The sequence below is a fragment of the Misgurnus anguillicaudatus genome, chromosome 17 (genome assembly GCF_027580225.2).
Source record: "Misgurnus anguillicaudatus chromosome 17, ASM2758022v2, whole genome shotgun sequence".
NCBI lineage: Eukaryota > Metazoa > Chordata > Actinopteri > Cypriniformes > Cobitidae > Misgurnus > Misgurnus anguillicaudatus.
This window is the reverse complement of record NC_073353.2, coordinates 40,639,508-40,658,752: the sequence shown is the minus strand read 5'-3', so window position 1 is coordinate 40,658,752 and position 19,245 is coordinate 40,639,508. Positions and strand designations below refer to the sequence as shown.

The following is a 19,245-nucleotide window of genomic DNA, read 5'->3' as shown; positions in this document are numbered from 1 at the left end:
ATGTCTTTCTGTCTATCTTGTCTTTCTGTCTGTCTGTCTGTCTGTCTGTTGTGTCTGTCTGTCCTGCCTGTCTGTTCTGTCTATTGTGTCTCTCTGTCTGTCTATCTATCTATCACGTCTGTCTTTCTTGTCTGTTTACCATGTCTGCCTGTCTATCTATCATGTCTGTCTGTCTACCTATCTATCATGTCTGTCTATATCATGTCTGTCTGTCTATCGTTTCTGTATATCATGTCTGTCTATCTATTATTTCTGTCTGTCTATTGTTTCTGTCTGTCTGTCCTGTCTATCGTGTCTGTCTATATCTTGTCTGTCTGTCTATATCATGTCTGCCTGTCTATCTATCATGCCTGTCTGTCCTGTCTATCTGTATGTCTATCTATCATGCCTGTGTCTGTTTATCTGCCTGCCTGTCTATCATGTCTGTCTGTCTGTCTATTGTGTCTGTCTGTCTGTCCTTTCTATTGTGTCTTTCTGTCTGTCATGTCTGTCTGTCTGCCTGTCTATCTATCATGTCTGTTTGTCTATCTATCGTGTCTGTCTGTCTATGTCATGTCTGTCTGTCTATCGTTTCTCTCTATTGTTTCTGTCTGTCTGTCTGTCTGTCTATCATGTCTGTCTGTCTGTCTATCGTGTCTTTCTATATCATGTCTCTCTGTCTGTCATTTCTGTCTATCGGTTTTGTCTGTCTATCCTGTCTATCGCGTCTGTCTGTCTGTCTGTCTGTCTATCTATCGTGTCTGTCTTTCTATCATTTTTGTCTATATCATGTCTGTCTGTCTGTCTGTCTATAATTTCTGTCTGTCTGTCCTGTCTATCGTGTCTGCCTGTCTGTCTGTCTGCCCTGTCTATCACGTCTGTCTTTCTATCGTTTTTGTCTATAATTTCTGTCTGTCTATCGTGTTTGTCTATATCATGTCTGTCTGTCTATAGTTTCTGTCTGTCTGTCCTGTCTATCGTGTCTGTCTGTCTGTCCTGTCTATACCGTCTGTCTGTCCTGTCTATCGTGTCTGTCTTTCTATCATTTTTGTCTATATCATGTCTGTCTGTCTATAATTTCTTTCTGTCTATAGTTTCTGTCTGTCTGTCCTGTCTATCGTGTCTTACTGTCTCTCTGTCGTGTCTGTCTGTCTATATCATGTCTCTGTCTATCATTTCTGTCTGTCTGTTCTATCTATCTATCTATCTATCTATCTATCTATCTATCTATCTATCTATCTATCTATCTATCTATCTATCTATCCATCTATCCATCTATCCATCTATCCATCTATTTATCTATCCATCTATCTATCTATTTATCTATCGTGTCTGTCTCTATCATGTCTGCCTGTCTTGTCTTTCTGTCGTGTCTATCCTGTCTGTCTATCCTGTCTGTCTGTCTGTGTGTCTATTATGTCTGTCTGTCCAAAAACTTTTAATAAATAATTAGGCTCCCTAACATATGATTTGACTTTATTACTAGTCTGTGAACACTATTTAAACACTTTTTGTTTTGTAACTCTTAACTCTGTCGAGTCACTTCATCACCGTGTCATCTGGGAATGTGGTTACGTTTCACCCAGCCAAATATTTGGAATTATCTGTCATATTTATTGCCGACCCCCACGTCTGTTTTTCACAGATGATGTCCCCTTCGAGTCAGGGACCCTCGACCGAATCGCGTCTCAGGAGGGCGTCCACCAAACGAAAGGCTCCTCCGCCTCCCACCCTGACCTCCGTAGACCCTCCTGATGAAGCTGCACAGGACCGAAGCGTGACAGGTTGGTTAAAATCTCTGCACGTGTGTTCAACAAAAAGAATCCAAAGAATGTGCTCGTTTTTTTAGCTTTTCCTGGGTCTTTAACTTCAACCAATCATGTATGAGTATACATGGGATATAAACATTTAATACTAAGATTTTTTATCAGAACTAAGTTTAGTTATATAAACTGCTGTGGTCAAGGTAACGTAATGGAAAGAGATCAGACATATAGAGGATTCGAAGGATGATAGGACTTGAATGAGCATAGCAGCTGTACTTTGAACGGGATGTAAACGCATTATGAAGCGTATCTGGAAATATGTGGACTGTGCAAAAAGTTTTGTGTCTCTGTGTGTCAATGTTTTGTATGTTGTGTCGCCACCTAGTGGTTTAAGAGATACATAACCACTTTCCTCTCTCTGGTGTGCAATGTCATAAATCCTTTCAGTTCTTTGTTCTTCTATTACAAAGTCCTGAAAAGCATAGTTTTCTGTCTCAAGGTGAAAGGTCAACCCTCCCTTCTATAATTAGACATTTGTATTTTAAATAATACCAGGTTAAAGCAGATTAGATTTAGACTTTGAGAGCCGGCACATAGTGCAAAATCCAATGTGCTGCCTGTAAGTAAACTACTTGTTCAGCTTGAGAAACACACATACTGATAAAGATGTAAACCTTGAATACACTGTAGGTCTCTTTGTATGACCAAATGCATAAACGTAAATGTGTTTTAAAGGCTGTAGACAGTATTTCAGATCTGTGTTTTGGTGTAGTATATGTCTGGGTTTGGGTGGTGTCTTGACTGGTGAGAATATTCTGGATGTAACTCTCTGCTTTTAAATGTTTGCAGCTGTATTAATTAGACGTTTTCTCACACACACACACACGCGCACGCAGTTGCAAATGGGCCACAGCTGTTTTTGTGTGCATGAGTGTGTTACTTCAGTGTAAACAGAGCTTTGACATATATTGTTGTGTGAGAGACTCGTGTTGCAAAATCTTTCAAAATGATCATTTTCAGGATGTGAATGTCGTGATTTTAATGTCTGGCTGTCATGAGTCTTCTTGGCACATGTTAGCATGACTTCATATCAAGTCAGACAGCATTTCTAAGCTGCACGCACCTGCCGGTGATCACAGGTTTTGTGCAGACAAGCTCTTCTCAAGCAAACCTCATAATAGTCCCCAATGAACCTGTCATTATGAATTAATAATTATAAATTATTTTAATAAATTGTCATGAATCACAACGTGTGTGCGTGCGTGCATCCCTGTGTGTGTGTGTGTGTGTGTGTGTGTGTGTGTGTGTGTGTGTGTGTGTGTGTGTGTGTGTTACATACTGTCAACACTGTTACTCTGTTTTGATAACATGCAAATACTGTATTATCATTCCAGAGAAATACTGTGTTAGTAGGTACAGTGAGATTATCTGATGGTAATGCATATTGTGTTTGGCATTTATTGTGCATGTACTGTATCATGGCATTTTTGTCCAAGTTATGCTTTGATGAAAGAGCAACAATTCAATATTTGAATGCAGATTTCATGTTTACTTATTGTCTTATTTTAGATATGTGTCCACTTAAAGTATTGCTGTTTAGATTTGTAACTGACAAAAATATATATAAAAATTGTATAAAATTATTTGAAAAAGACTTATTGGGTTATCATAAGCAAATAGCAAACATATGTTATAAAAGTGTTTATATAGTGTATAGGTGTAAAGGTGTATAAAGTCTGGCTGTTGTATTTGATGTATAAATGTTATGTTTAAAAAAGTTAAAAAAAAAATTAAATAGCACTATGAAAAAATGTTGCACAATTATTTTTACAGTTAGTACTGATAATATTTATTTTTTTGTCTTGTTTTTCAGTATAAATATCCAAAAATTCTTGCAAAAAGATTTTTTTTGATTAGCAAAATCACCTAAGAAAATAGGAAAACTTAAACTTATTTCAGACATTTTTTTTTCTTACCCCATTGGCAGAGTTATTTGCTTGTTTTAAGCTCAAATTTACTTAAATGTTATGTTTTATTTTTATTTATTTTCTTAGGTCATTTTTGCTCATCGAGAAAATGCATTTGAATATAAGAATTTTTAGATATTTGTACTGAAAAAAAAACTATATTTAAATCCATTTTGACTAATTTCTGTAAAAATTTGTTTTCTATAGAACATTTCATCGGCAGCACGTGCGGTGACGCGATACGCGTCTGGTCTTTACTTTACCAGAACTTTACTTCAGGTTTCAGTTTTTTAATTGTCTGACTATTTGCTATACTGAACTCTTGAACAAATACCTCGTCGAAAATAATAAATGTTTTGGTTTCCTAGGTAATCTATGCTGTTTTTTGCTTGTTATATAAATAAACTACATTAACTGTAAAGGAGCCGTACGTATTGTTTGTACTTAAACTAATCCCTTTTCAATTGCCTGTGTGTGAAGGGGTTGTAATCTCACATTAAAATGATCCACTTTGCGGGTTTTGCTATTACCTCTGAAAAAATATTATTATTTTTATGTGAAAGTACCGGGTCGGATTTGGGGCGAAATCCAGTGACGTCAAGAACATTAAGAAACGACCTGCTCCCAGCACAACACAGACTCCAACACAAACTCCACATATTGTGAAGGAAAAAAAAATCTGCTGAAGCTCATAAAGCCAATCGTGAATCGGATCAACTTCGTACAAAAACACGGCATTTGAATTATGGAGAAATCTCCGCTTTGTTTTGGGTATAAAAACGGATCCGGAGTTGGCTTTCATCCTATTGGACAGGTAAGCTAACATTACTACAAAGCATGGAAAATATATTTCGATTTTGTGCTTTAATTTTTTAGATGTTGTTTCGGTTTGCTAGCCTTCGCTTTAGCGTGTGTTTGCCCAGCCGTCATCGATCGATGACGTAAAACTGCGTATGCGTTTGTTTGCGTGCGTCCGCTTTTTAAAAGTCTTTAAACTCGTACAGTCTGACATTGATGGATTATACAGTGTGACATGGACTTAACTACGATAGTGATCGCACAGTGTAGCAAGCAACAATCCTAAAGGACTATTTAATATAGCACAGTGTATACCAGGCTTTACTGTTATACTGAAATTGTTCAGTGTAGTTCACTAACCGTTTTCGTTATCTTACCGTAAATGTACCTATGTAACCCCACATAACATAGGCTAAATGCAGGTTGCAATCTGAAACATCGCCGCTAGAGGCCGCTGAAAACTACATACAGCCCCTTGTAAGTACTTTGTTGTATTTATTCTTAGCAGAGTTTACCAGAAGTTACGTGTTGACCACTGACGCCGCTTGTTTATGTTGTTACCGCTGAAACCGTCTATAAAGTAACAAGATAAAAAACACTGTTTTCTGTTACAAACTTTCACGTAGCATCTTTAGTTTATAATAACATAACAAATTCAAATCCATAATTTAATTTTACAAGATTTATTATAAAAACTGATTATTTGTTCCACAAAATATAATAAATCCATGACAAATTTTTTTCAACATGCTATAAATCTATTGAATCAATATATGAATGTGCATTCATCCTTTCCATGTTATATTCATTTAGTTGACTAGTGGTATACACTGATAAAAATAAACATTAATGGCATTAATAATCAAAACACTTTGTCATATTAAGAACACTGTCATTGCTGCTGTCATCCTTGGGACATCGTCGATTAACTTTTTTGACGGCGATCAGCTTTAAAATATTTTGTTCCGGGTCGATTTTCGTTGGCTTTGAGTAAAATAATGTAAAGTCTTTCATAAGATCCCCTGGGGTCAATGTGTTAGCATGACAGAAACTTGATGCTGTCGTGTGAGAACGAGCAACAGCCGGCATTTTTCCTTCTCTTTAGTGCCTCTCGCTAAATTATTCGATTTATTTTGATGGCTTACGTTCCTTCCCCGTCACAGAAAACAACCACACATGTTTAGCAATGCCATCAAAAGTATTATTTAGTTTTTGTTTGTTTGTTGATCACGAAGTACAAAGTAGATGGGGAAAACTAGGATTATGTGTGTATTCAACGCGGCGCCATTGTTGTCTTCAATGTGTTGAATGGTGGGCTGTGATTTGTTGAGCGGATTTATTGCATTCTGCAGAGAAGGAGGACTGGCGTTTGTCGCGGCTTGGGAGAAAATGGAAAAAAGATGACAGAATAACACTGCGGATATTGTATTTTGTTTAAAATTAAGAATTTACTTTTTAATAGTGACCTGATACAAAATTTTGCCGGTTGTTTTAGTTGTGATTTATTTATGATAAATCTATGACCGCTACACCCAAAGATTCTAGACCCCTTCAAGGTTTGTAAACATTGAATGACTATCGGGAGCATGGGGTCAAACTGTTCACACCGTTTAGGCTTACTAGTTTAATCTAACAGGGCTGAAAAATGATGAAGTGAGCACTACAAACACAAGCCTCTTTGATATTTGCATTGTTCCAGTCTGCACGTTAATTGCTTGCAGCCGCAGATGTTGTATTTTTTGTTTTTGAGATTCTGCATAAATCGCAAAAACTTAACGGAAGACCTGGTGCGATTTTCACAACCCACGACGTAAGTAGGCATTTTTGACGATACCGAATAATACGCAACTCAATCTGCTGTATTGACTTTTCTGACCCCGACATGCGCAGTGGAAACTGCCTGTGACGTAAACCGTGAAGGGGTCTATATTACTGCTCAGTATCCTTAGCAATGTAAACACGGGAAGGAAGGATTTTACATCATTAAAGTCGTGTTGATACATATTTGTTATTTTATATTTGTATTGTGTGGTAACAGTTTAATAAAAGCAATAAGGTAGCCAAGGTTGTACTGTATCGTGAATAAGTGACAGCTGAAGGGATTGCATTGATGCCGCTTCATGTTGTGCCTAACAATTTTTCACGACAATTATATTAATGCTTACGTTTTTCATCTTATAAAATTCAATTCGTATTTACGGTAAAGATACCTTACTACAATGCCAAAATGTGAAAAGTGCTATAGAAAAATTATTGAATTGCTGAATATTTGCTGAATAGTTGTATTATGTACATTTAATTATACTGTATACCAATAATGTTGTTCAATTTGACATTTACTGTTTAACATTTAGAAAGTTTTAAACATTGTCCATATACACTTAACGTGAGATGGATCGGTTGTGGATGTAGAGTCGTGCTGTGATTTTAATGTGAATGTGGGAGAAGAAACAGAGGATTTTATCTCTGCAAAGCTCTGTTTATGTCATTAGCTGTGACAGCAGATCATCATTCATCTGACTAATAGCTGTTCGTCCTGCTGATTCACCAGCAGGTGGCGTATGAGAGTCTCAGCATCATCTGCATCTTTATCATCTCTTCACAAACTCATGTGAAAGACTCTTCATCATAAATTTTTGTTCCTTTCTGTATTCTGTGATCTTTCTGTCAGATATCAAATGTACATGAAATATTGTTTTAAAATTATTTTAGAAAGAGAGAAGGGAGTGCGGATTGATATAAGAGACATTAAACTAGTGGGGCTTTGATTGGAAGGGGTCAGTTAACTATTTATTTTTATAAAAAAATTTGCCGGATCAACGTATAAGTGGGTATCAAATGATATGCATGTGTGAGTGATTGTATATATCAATGCATGAGACTGATATCTGATTTTTGGGATTGTGTAGTGCCTTGGCTCCAATCTGCTTATATCAACTCGCCATTCTCAATTGTTTTCTTTTGTTTCTGTGTGCTTTACTTGCTTTTTGATGGCTGCTCTTTAAAATCTGTTTGGGGCATTATTGTTTTCTCAGCGAGTACACTGTAAAAAATAATAAGCTGGATTTACTTAAAAATATATGCATAATGAGTTCATCCACTTTTTAAAGTAAGTTTCACATGGAATTTTAAGCAATTGCATAAAAACCCATAGGTTTCTGAAGATTTTTTTTGAAGCTTAGAGTAGGCGGGGCCTGCGGTCGCCATCTTGGTTGCGCATCACCGCGCATCACTCACGGATGTCCGAAAATAAGTAAAGAGGCGGGACGTGGTGAGGTGACTGGTTGCTGAAACCACACCCGCCTAGCTCGACTCTATTGACAGCAGTGGCTGTTCACCCATCACTCAAGTGGCCACGCCCTTAATTATGCAGAACTTTAAGGCTTAATATAATTTAAATGGATGAGTTACAAAAAAATTCACCCCCCTCAGTTGTCATGAAGGGCAAAATTAGCTATATAGACCAAAAACACTTTTTGTACCAGGCTGTAAACATATTATTTTCTACTGTAAAGTTGGTGGTCTATGGGAATTGACTCCCTTTTGGAGCCTCTAATGGCCAGTCGATGAATTGCAGTTTAAATCACTTACGTATTGGCCTTATCAGAGAGATCGGAAGGTTATTGTGGATTAACGAGATAACTCGTCAATGGGGGGGAAAGAGTTAATGTCAACATTGTATAGATAATATGCAGTAATGACGTTCAATATGGGGCATCAATTCACCTAAAGCCAAGGTATGGCAGACTCCGACGTCATTCAATCTTACTACCTCGGCGTAACAGTCCCATAAGGCTATATTTTCATAGCAAACATGCTATCAAAACAACCAGTGCTTTCAATAATCTGTTGATGAGAACAACATGGAAGCAATTTAACATGCATGACAAATTCGTCAAAAGGTTATCCTGTTTGCTATTTGTGTAAAGTGACACATTTTTTAAAGGGACCGTAAGTAGGGTTTTAAGTGTTTTATTAATCAAAATCAATGTCTTAATTCATAAATATGTCCTCGTTGGAGTCAAATGACCTCTGCCAGTAATTTGACTTTTCTTTGTAAGCTTAGAATTTCTTTCACTTTACTTACATTGAACGGGTAAGTCCAACAAGCCTTCCATGTCGTTCTGCCGTACTGATAAACTATAATAGCAGAGAGGGACAAAAAGCACTAGCCTACCAACACGTTTCCGTTCAGAACACATGAACCAGCTGAAACAGACAAGGAGAACATAACGGCTACCATAGTTGCAACATGCATTTGGAAAAGCGAGGCGCTAGAGAGCACTATTCGTTTGAATGCAAAATACAATTTCACCACTAGATGGGGGTAAATCCTACTTATAGTCCCTTTAATGGTTGGTTGGACATTTTGGTGTGACAATGATGCCCCTATAGACCCTCATAGACCCAACATTGAATTATAATGAACTAATACCTAAATGAATTCTTACTTAACTCTTTCCCCGCCATTGACGAGTTATCTCATTAATTAAGAGAAAACATTTGCATAAAAAACGTTCCTGATGAATTTTTATGTTAATCTTCAATACCGTGATTATTACCCAATTTATGAAAAAAATGAAGCCAAAATGTTATTTACTATTTTAAACTCGGTATATGTTGTGATAATCGTTCTGAATCTGATCTCTAACAAAATTCCTTTATAAAAATGCAGTTATTTCAGCTTTTTGCCAAACAATTGTATTTAAAAAAAAAAAAAAACTCATATTTAAGAGTTTATAAGTAGAGAAAAAAATATAGATGGGATGAAAAGTTTTTTTTTCCCGTTTTGTTTGTTTGTTTGAAAGCAAAGTGTCTGTTCTTTCATTTGATATATTAGTATTTTTATATATTTTTTAGAAGAAAATTTTCCTGGAAGGCATTTTGTGAAACTTTGAAAATCACAAAAAATGCTAGCGGGAAACTTTTTCAAAAAATGGCTGTCGGGGAATGAGTTAAATATGAAGTAATGCTGAGTTAAGGGTTCTAAACACAAACTAATGAATAGTCATCATTAACTAAAACATGACTCACAACTTAACACATTAATTAATTGTTAAATAATGCATTAACTAAAAACTTAAGACCATGTAATGTTGTACTTAATGATAACTCTTCATTAGTTTATGATTAGTACATGCATTAGTTCATGCTGAAGTAAAAATAAATTCATGTCTTAGTTCATTATGATTTATGCACCCTTATTATAAAGTGTAACCTATATTTAATATAAACAACTAATAGATTTATATCACAATGTCCACATGTCATCATTCAGGATTTTAGCCAGAATATAAACAAAGTTTATGCAATCTGGTTTAAAGTTTGGCTTTATTAGACTACCGGTAATGGCCCGTTATCTTCATTAAAAGATAAACGGAGAATAAAGATTATAGATGAGGAAAGAAAGCACAAACAAGATAAAGATATCAAGAGTAAGAAAAAGAGAAGTCAACTTCAGAAGAGCTCATATTGGAAATATCTCTACACTACAGAGCAAGTGAGATAGAAAGATCACAGGAATGTTTCTTCATCTCATGTGTCTCCAGTGACAGCGATTGAACCGAATGAAGCCAGCGGACTGAGATGTCTTAATTAACTGTGCTCGCTCGCCCGCTCAAAGAGAGAGAGAGAGAGAGAGAAATCATATTAATACTGCATATGCCAACTCTCTCATATATCTGTTTATTCATGAGAGAGAGAGAGAGGATGTGCATAACTTCATTTTGATGTGGGATATCCCTGCGTGACTGGTGCTTAGGGACATGATGATGATAAACTCAAAGTGTTGGAGGATACTGAGTTTTGCATCATGCTATTTACAATAAATGCAGAATCTCATAAAAGCATTACTTTATGAAGTTTTACGCAAACATTTGAATTATGCAATATGATGCAAGAGGCTTTGCTATATAAGTAATATAGTCAAGAGGGAAAGTAGCTTGTTTGCAAAGCCGAATTTGATGCGTAGAAATATTCAATGAGGTGCGGTTAGTTTTCTGCATTGTTTTAAATGGCATATCTATATACAAGTGCTTTTTTCTATATAATAAAAATATTTAAAAATGTTTTTTCATTAAAACATATAAAGCTATTCTTTGCTATCTATTGGAGTTTATACAGTACAGTAGGTGCGGTGAAGTGATCTACACATTAAATATTTAAGCAGAAGTTTCTTACTGTGTATTTTAATTCATTCAGAAAGTTTTATTAACCAGTCAGTATCTGTTTTATGATAAAGATTTAAGCATTGCATTTCAACTGTATATTACTGTATATTTCTGTAGAGCCGGTTTTGGCGTCTCCTCTGGAGGAGATCAGGGAACAGGAGGAGGTGTTGGTGCCCAGAGAAGGTCATGTGAGTCCTGGAGAGCTGGAGGACGACAGCAGTCTGAATCTGTCTGCTGATATTTCGCTCGATTCGGCTACTCAAAATTCTGAGATGGAAAGCGTATCTCCACATGGGACGTCCCGAGACGATCCGTCACATGACATCTCCGCTGATCCAGGGTATGTGGAAGCTGTACAGAGTGGCTGGCTGCTACTGTACACACAGTTAAAATATTATAGAGCTCATTAAAAATCAAACATTTTATAAAATTGAAACCTGAAATTTAACTTTATCTTAGCATTTTGAGAACAATATAATAAAACCAAGTTATTTGTGATCGTGACTGTGAAATCCAAGCTTAGCATCAAGTTTGATTTCAATCTTTGACAGGATCTTCCTCATTCGGGTCGGGTTATGCTTTCACTTAATGTTTTTAACATTTATGTAGAATGATTTTATTTATTTATTTATTAAGACCTGTGTAACATTTTTACAGATTTCGTTTTTACATTTCTTGGTAAATATTATTACATTTGTGACATTGACACGCTGTTTGATACACAACATCTATGACTTCAGGATTATATTTATATGAATGTATAAAATAATGTTTTTTTCCCATCACAAGCTAATTTTATATGGTTTTGCAACTTAAATATGCCATGTAGTCTTTCAGTTAACATGAAGACACAAATATTATAAACAGTGTAATGTCAAAGCAAGCAATAGCCGTCATTTCACCGTCTAGGTTAACTATAAACCTGATATGAGTGACCCACATCTAGCCAAAATAAACTTGGTTACATGTAGGGCTGTCAAAAGATTAGTCAATTTTAATTGCATACAAAATAAAAGTTTGTGTTTTCATAATATATTTTTGTGTACTGTAAGTATATATAACTACACACATGCATGTATACATTTAATCAATTAAAATGTAAATATTTTATTTATGTATTTTATAGTTTTTTATAATATAAATATATAATTATAAATTATGTGTTATGTGTTACATGCATGTTTGTGTAAGTAATTAATTACACACAGTGCACACACAAATATACTATGCAAAAACAAACTTTTATTTTGTTTGCAATCAATCGCGATTAATCTTTTGACAGCCCTAGTTACATGTCATTTTATATGTCTGATATTTCATCATGTATGCAAAGGCATCAGTGATTAAGCTGTTTGGTTTCATTTATTTATTAATTTTATTTAATTTATTTTTGGTTAGACATCTATACATCTAAGCTTTGTTTCAACGGCTATTTGACGTCTTTTAAGCGCAATATTCAGCATCTAAGACTTTTTAAATTAGTTGCTTTTTATACAAGACTGTATAATGGTGGGTTTAAAATGTTTTATTGTATTTTGTACTCTTGACAGACCACCTGACATCGCAGTGAATGGAGTTCAGTCAGATCAGGTCATGAGCCAGCATGTCCCATCACAGATGGGTGAGTTTAAGCTTCTTTTAAACAACATAAAGTCATATTACCAAAGACAAGTAAACAGCGATATACATTTTAATTTATGCATTTTTAAAGCAACTTACAGTGCATTACAAGGTATACAGTGTGTGTTCCTATGATTCGAACCCATGACCTTTTGTGCTACTAATGCAATGCTGTACCACTGTGCTACACAGTAGATAAAAGTACAGGACAGTCTGTACTGAATTTATGTTTCTGATGATCTAAAGGCTTAAGATGATTTGTGCCTGTGCATGAATTTCGTCTATTATTATTATTGCAAAGCATTGAGTTGATGTGCAATGAGTCAAATTCTCCAGAAATGCTGAAATTAACAAAATGAAAGGATTCAGTGTAACAGCAGATTTTGTTTTCTCTTTGTGCAGATCCCCTGGAGGAGAGGATCGAAAAAGCAACCCAGTCTTCTGAAAGCAGTCCGGTTCCAGAGGTTTCGGTGAGCGCTGCATCTCCCCTTAACACACCTCAGATGTCTGACTGCGGAGTCCAAACATCGCTCTCACACACAGACTCCGATTCGGTTGCACCGCAAACTGTTCCCAAATCTTCCCCCGAGCCCGGACACTCGTCTTTCCCTGGATACCAGACTCAAACCCGAGTCGGTTTAACCAATGCTGCCATTCAAACCCAGACAGATTCCACGACTATCTCTACTGAATCACCATCTGGATTTTGCACTGAACTCCCCGCAGGTCTGCCCACATCCTCACCCGAGTTAAAGAGGGACATGTCCACTTCTACAGAAGAGCTTCATGTTCCTGAACCCAAAACCACCACGACCCAATCCAGAATGGGACCAGCGTCCCCACCAACAGCCACTAAGGCAGACAATGTGCAGTATAAAGTGGATGCCGAGCCCAAACCCAAATCATCCAATGAGCTGACTCGTGAATACATCCCCAAAGTGGGCATGACGACTTACACCATCGTGCCACAGAAGTCTCTAGAAAAGCTGCGTTATTTTGAGGTGGAACTGACTTTGGAACGACCCGCAGATGCCGGCAAGGACAGTCCGGACAGCAAAACCTTCTCACCTCCACCCGGCCACCTTCCACAGTTGACCAACGGCACGTCTGCTTTTAATGGCCACCAGAGATTCTCCAGAAAATCCACAGAGCTCACGCGGAGCGTTTCTCTTGCTTCACCTCGAGATGATGTCTTCTCGCCCTCGTCTCCATCACCGGTCGAATCCGTCGTCAAAGAGAAAAAAGTTCCGCCCGCGATAAAACCCAAACCGGCATCTTTCCGTCTGCCACAGCACAAACGAACACCCGGGGATTACGTGACGTCGGCGGTCGTCCGCAGAGCGAGCTTTGGGAGCTCCAGTAGCGGCGGCAGTTCGTGTAGCAGCCCTGTAGCGAGGTCGAAGGAAGCTTCCAGCAGGCCACAATCCGATATCTTCCCACCTTCGCCGGAGCAGTGGGAAGGAGAGGAGGATGCAGAGCTACGTGGATCTAAACCCGAACACGCTGCGAAAGAAGTAGAGGGTCCCAGATTTCCACCAGCTTCATGTCTGACCCGTCAGAAGAGTCTTCCTGCGAAGCCCTCGATGAGCCTGGAGAAGTTGAGAAGCTTTGCTGCTCCCAAACCGTACTCGCCATCAACACCTTCCCGCTTCGCTCAGGCCGTGCTGTCCGCCGTCAAAAGGTCGCAATCTCTTCACCAGCGACCTCCGGGGCACACAAGCTCCATTATTGAGTCTCCTGAGCTGCCCGAAACAACAGTGAGTGAAACAGGGGTCACCTTGTTATTGTTTTAAATATGTGTATAAGTGCATTAACGCTAAATCGCTAACATAGTGGACTTAAAAAATCCATTGGTTATCATCATTTGATGATTAAAATAATAATTTAATAATGAAAGAGAAAAGAATCACTTCATCTGATGTTTAAAAGTAATAAAATAGCCTTGACAGCCGACTTACTGGAGTGTCACAGCTATTGAACGACTTTATTCTCTCTCACCAAACATTTTCTGCCCCATTTGTATTGTTTTACTACTTACACAATTTTTAACACCTTAACTGGCACCGTCTCTTGAGCGGGACACCTGACTTTACTTCGATATTTTGCATGTACATTTTTATCCATCACGACAAAATATGTATCATTGGAAAGGTCTAACCGTGGGTTCACACCAGCCACGTTTGAGGCGTCAAATTCGCGTCTACCGCGTCTGGTTTGCCGCTTGAACATTTTGAGTAATCACGTCACTACTAGATCAAGCTCCTGATTGGTTAACGCGGGGTGTTATTCCGCCAAAGTTTAAATTCGCGCTAAACTCCTCATTCGTGCCGCGAGACCTCCAGACGCGCATCGACACGTCTTTACATTGACTTAACATTGAAATCACTCATGCTTGATGCCTCTACTGTGGCTGGTCTGAACGCAGCATAAGAGTGTAGTTTTCATATTTCATCACCATTTCGAGAAAATTATTAGAATTAGTTTCTAAAATGTCATATGGCCACAGGTGGACCCAATTTGTTTTTACATATGAATAGCACTAATACCCTATTCTAAACCTAAGCAATCTATGTCTCAGACTGTAGGGTTTGTGTCTGGGCCTCAGTAGTGAGTGAGCTGGATGCAATGACAGTAATTTATTAATTTGTGTCAAGAGTATGCAGCAAACTTGACACCTAGTGGCCATTGTTGGTAAAACCACTAAAAGTGTTTTTTTTGTGATTTTAACTTGAAATTTGGATTACAACTACTTCATGCTTACATTATTACGTTTGTGAAACTTTTACATTTTTATAATTTTATTTATAAAATAAATATGTGATTGTATTATTTTTTTATTAAAATCAATTTAAACTGCTATAAAAAGTCTGTATTTAACAGAAACTTCTGTGAAAAACCTTAATTAAGTATATAGACCAAAAAATACCATAGTTATACTCTTTTTTAAGGTGTACATCACAGTTTCACACCCCCCCCCCACTCAAAAGGGATTTGTGCCAGTTAATGGTTTAAGTATTTATGTTTATATTATTTATATTAATAATTTGAAGGGGGGGACATGTCCCTCCCGGGCCCCCGGGGATTATCATCTAAGCTTATAATGTCTTTTTCTTATCTTATTTTCCTTTATAGACTTTTTTCTGCCCCCTTTGTATTGTTTTACTACTTAGACAGTTTTTTAAGTATATATGTTTAGATTATATAATTCACATGGCCTTTAATGATAATTTTAGGGGGGTGGCATGTCCCCCCTGTCCCACGGGATTGCCATCTAAGCTTGTAAAGTCCTTATTCACCTTATTGCACTACAGTTGTTTTGTAAGTAAATAATTCATTGTTAAGTACACTGGTAAACTGGGTGAAACTCATTGTAATGGTTATGTGTGTACTCAATGTATTGACGCAAAAGGATCATTAATCTATGTTCTGGACTGACCCGTCATCTTGTCCTTTGTTGTTGTGTCACCGAGGTCAGCTGTGAATGTGTGTTGTGATGTAGAGCGCTGTTGTGTGCCGTCACACAAAACAATGTATGTTTGGCCCCTGGTGCCATCAAAATACACTTGTGGTTTAATCTTTTGTTTGTTGATAGGACTGGGTGTGTGTGTGAGTATGTCTGTGTTTGAGTTTCTTATTTGTGTTATACAGACGTCTCTCTTGGTGTGTTTGGCGGGTACAGTGAAACTGTTTTATGCTGCTTGTGTTTCACACATAAATCATATGAAGATGTCACAGTAGCGTCTTTATCTTTCTCTATAGTGTGCACCGTCACCGGCCCTCAATAACACAGTGTGTATTTGTGTTTTGATCCCTCCTGTGGATCACAGGTGACAGACAATGGAGAAGAGAGCGCAGAGAGATACAGAGAGGCCCCATCACAAAGAGCAGGCCATGGTGAGCCAGCGCAGAGCTCAACCCGAAATACAGACATGGGAACATATACGTTTGGAAATACTCAACCACCACCGGTGAGAGTCTCTCGTGAAAACCTCCATTAACTTGATTATATTTATGCATTTAGGTCTTGTATGCATTTGATGGTGTGTAATTTAATGCTCCTCAGTTCTTAAGTGTGCATACTGTAACTAATTGTCTTATTATTATTATTATTATCTGTGGTAATTAGGCCGGAGCTAAAAATAGATTTTTTTGATAAAATGTGATTGATGCAATACTGATTCTCAAAAGCAGAGAATTTTAATTTTTTGCAAACATTGAACATAAGATCTCATTAACATGAATCTTATTACTAGAGTACTTAAAGGGATAGTTTATCCTAAAATGAATATTACCCCATGATTTCCTCACCCTCAAGCCATCTTCGATGTATAGGATTATCTTTTTCAGAGGAACACAGTCGGAGTTATTATTAGAAAATGTCCTGCCTGTTCCAAGCTTTATAATGGTAGTAAATGATGCTTTTGATTTGAGGCCCCAAAAAGTCCATCCATCCTTTACAGAAGTAATCCACAAGGCTACAGGGGGTTAATAAAGGGCAACCGATGCAGTTTTGTAAGAAACATTTTTAATATTTAAAACTTCACAAACTAAAATAACTAGCTTCCACTAATGACTGATGCATGTTCACTTTGTGGGCTTCAAATCAGAAGCACCATTTACTACTATAACAGCCAAGACATTTTCTAATATAACTCCGATTGTGTTCATCTAATTATGTTATACTTTTAAATTTATTTATATTAATTCAAGATTTGTAAGTTGAAGTTTACTATTCTTGATTTAAAAAAATAAAAATCTATAGACATTGTACCTTCAGTTTGAGCATTTTATACTCCAATATACAAATTTTAATGCATCTTTAATAAAAATATTTGAATAAAGAGCAAAGATGTCAATTGTTCAAAGTTGGAGCTCACTTTTGGTCACTGTATATTGATTTTTTATGTTTTAAATACATATTTTTATGTATGCACTGATTTAAAATGTGTCCTGTTGTGCATAAATCATTATGCATCTGAGTTTGCACCTTACTGGCTAAATTGATTTTAACAACTTTAATTTTTTCGTCCAGTTCTTTTATTCATTTCAGTTTTTCTTGAGGCTCATCCTATATCCACTTTTCTGACAGAAAGCCACTGCCATTGTTCATTTAATAAAGTATCTGATTGTAAACTTTGTTGTTCACCGGGCTCTGGGGGATCTTTAGCATCATCTTCTACACTGAAGGGAATATTAGAAACATCCTTGGATGAATGAGGAATTCTGACCATCCTTAATTCACAGTGTTTTCATTGACAGACACCGAGCTCCTCTCAATCCAACATATTCCTCAAACCACTTCTTAGTGACAAGATCTCTAGATGAACCTTGATTTTTTGTTTCTCACTACAGCACAAATCCAGATTTGGTTAAAACAATGTAAAGGTTTTACACTTTTTCCTATGCATTGTGCTAATGTCAAGATATCTACATGCCTTAAAGAGAAAGTTTGCCCAAGAATGTAAATTCTGTCATTATTTACTCACCCTTCATGTTATTTCAAACTCATTTGCTGTTTTCTCATAAAAACAATTTTGAAGAATCTATATTACAATTGAGGGGATGCTTCGCCGATTTGGCATTCAGCTTTGTATCTGTGGAAACCCGGCAGTGTTGCTGGGTGGCCATGTTTCCCTCCCTCATTTCCCCCTGGGGGGAGAGGTGTCTGCATTTTGGTTCTGCAGGGAAGTCCTCCGATGATGTAATATGACGATTTTTGCATCGTCGGAGGACTTTTTTGCAGAGCCAGGATGCGGATGTCTCTCCTCTCGGGGGGAGGTGATGGAGGGAGGCATGGTCATTCAGTGGTGCTGCCGGGTTTCTGCAGATGCAGAGCTGAGTGCTAGATCGGTGAAGTATCCCTTTAAAGTTTTTCTTTTGAGCTCAGTATAGCACACAAGACTGAAGACTTTGATACTTTTGTTTTTGTAAAAAATAGTGAATATTTCCCTTTTTCCCCTACTAAAGTAATAGCAAACAAGCTTTAAACAATATGAGGATGTGTAAATAACAACATAATGTACATTTTGGGTTAAACTAAAATGGTTCCTGATGGATCATGTAGCAATAGATATTGGACTGAGCAGCAGATACATGGAGAAGATAAAGCTACAAATGTGGATTTCAGAGATTAAAGGTTTAAAGTTTTTTCTTTCTGTTACGCTGAATTTAAATGAGAGAAATCATATTAATATTATTTTATTTTGAAGCCTACCCGTTTAAATATTTTGGGGTTGCTTTGAGACTCACAAAAGACATGATGAATTTTGTAAATGCAAAGATAAAAAAATGTGCTTTGCTCTTTTGTGAAGCCTTTATTTTGTTTAAATTATTAGCTGATATGATATATAATTACTAGCCTATGAAAAGTGGTACAGAAATATTTCCAACACTTCTTCCTTCATACAATGTATCTCTTGCCAACTAGCAGCATGTAATATAGTCATTAATGGTGGGCTGCACTTTTAATATGTTAAAAAAATATGACATATCATTGACCAGGTTTTTAAGGTCCACTACAAGAAACGTTTCAGCAAGACAAAAGACACTGGGCTTGTTTTGAGGAGAAAACTGCTGTGATATCTAAAATAAACTCTCCTCAGATCTGTATTAAAAAAAAAACACATCTAAAGTGTCATCTGTGTTATTTATGAGTCAAATTCCAGTTCAGAGTTTCTGAAGTTTAAAGATGTCACATTTATTTCTAATGCACACCATGTTGCCAACGCAACAAAGTATTTTTACATTACTTTTATTTGCATGTCAACCATCTGCTGAGCCATTATGAAATAATGAAGCACTTTAAGAAAATGATTTAAATCAAATGATTGGTTGCATGTGTGCTCTGTTTAGTGAGGGTTGTAGTGATTTTCTATTGTAACTTTATTTAAAGGACATCAATACAGTTTTAATGCAGCAGTGAGAGAAATGCATGACATTCAGAAA

General features: G+C 36.9%; 1 protein-coding gene across 1 annotated transcript in view; it reads left to right on the top strand.

Moving 5' to 3' along the window:
* cobll1b (cordon-bleu WH2 repeat protein-like 1b) overlaps positions 1-18,921 on the top strand; it is a 68,571-nt gene extending 49,650 nt beyond the window's left edge. The window contains exons 9-14 of the mRNA XM_073854767.1: positions 1,625-1,763; positions 10,798-11,020; positions 12,231-12,301; positions 12,703-14,057; positions 16,128-16,269; positions 17,450-18,921. Coding sequence (XP_073710868.1) covers positions 1,625-1,763; positions 10,798-11,020; positions 12,231-12,301; positions 12,703-14,057; positions 16,128-16,269; positions 17,450-17,517 — 1,998 coding nt within the window. The 3' untranslated portion in view covers positions 17,518-18,921. The remainder of the gene's footprint in view (positions 1-1,624; positions 1,764-10,797; positions 11,021-12,230; positions 12,302-12,702; positions 14,058-16,127; positions 16,270-17,449) is intronic.
* Positions 18,922-19,245: the final 324 nt, after the last annotated feature.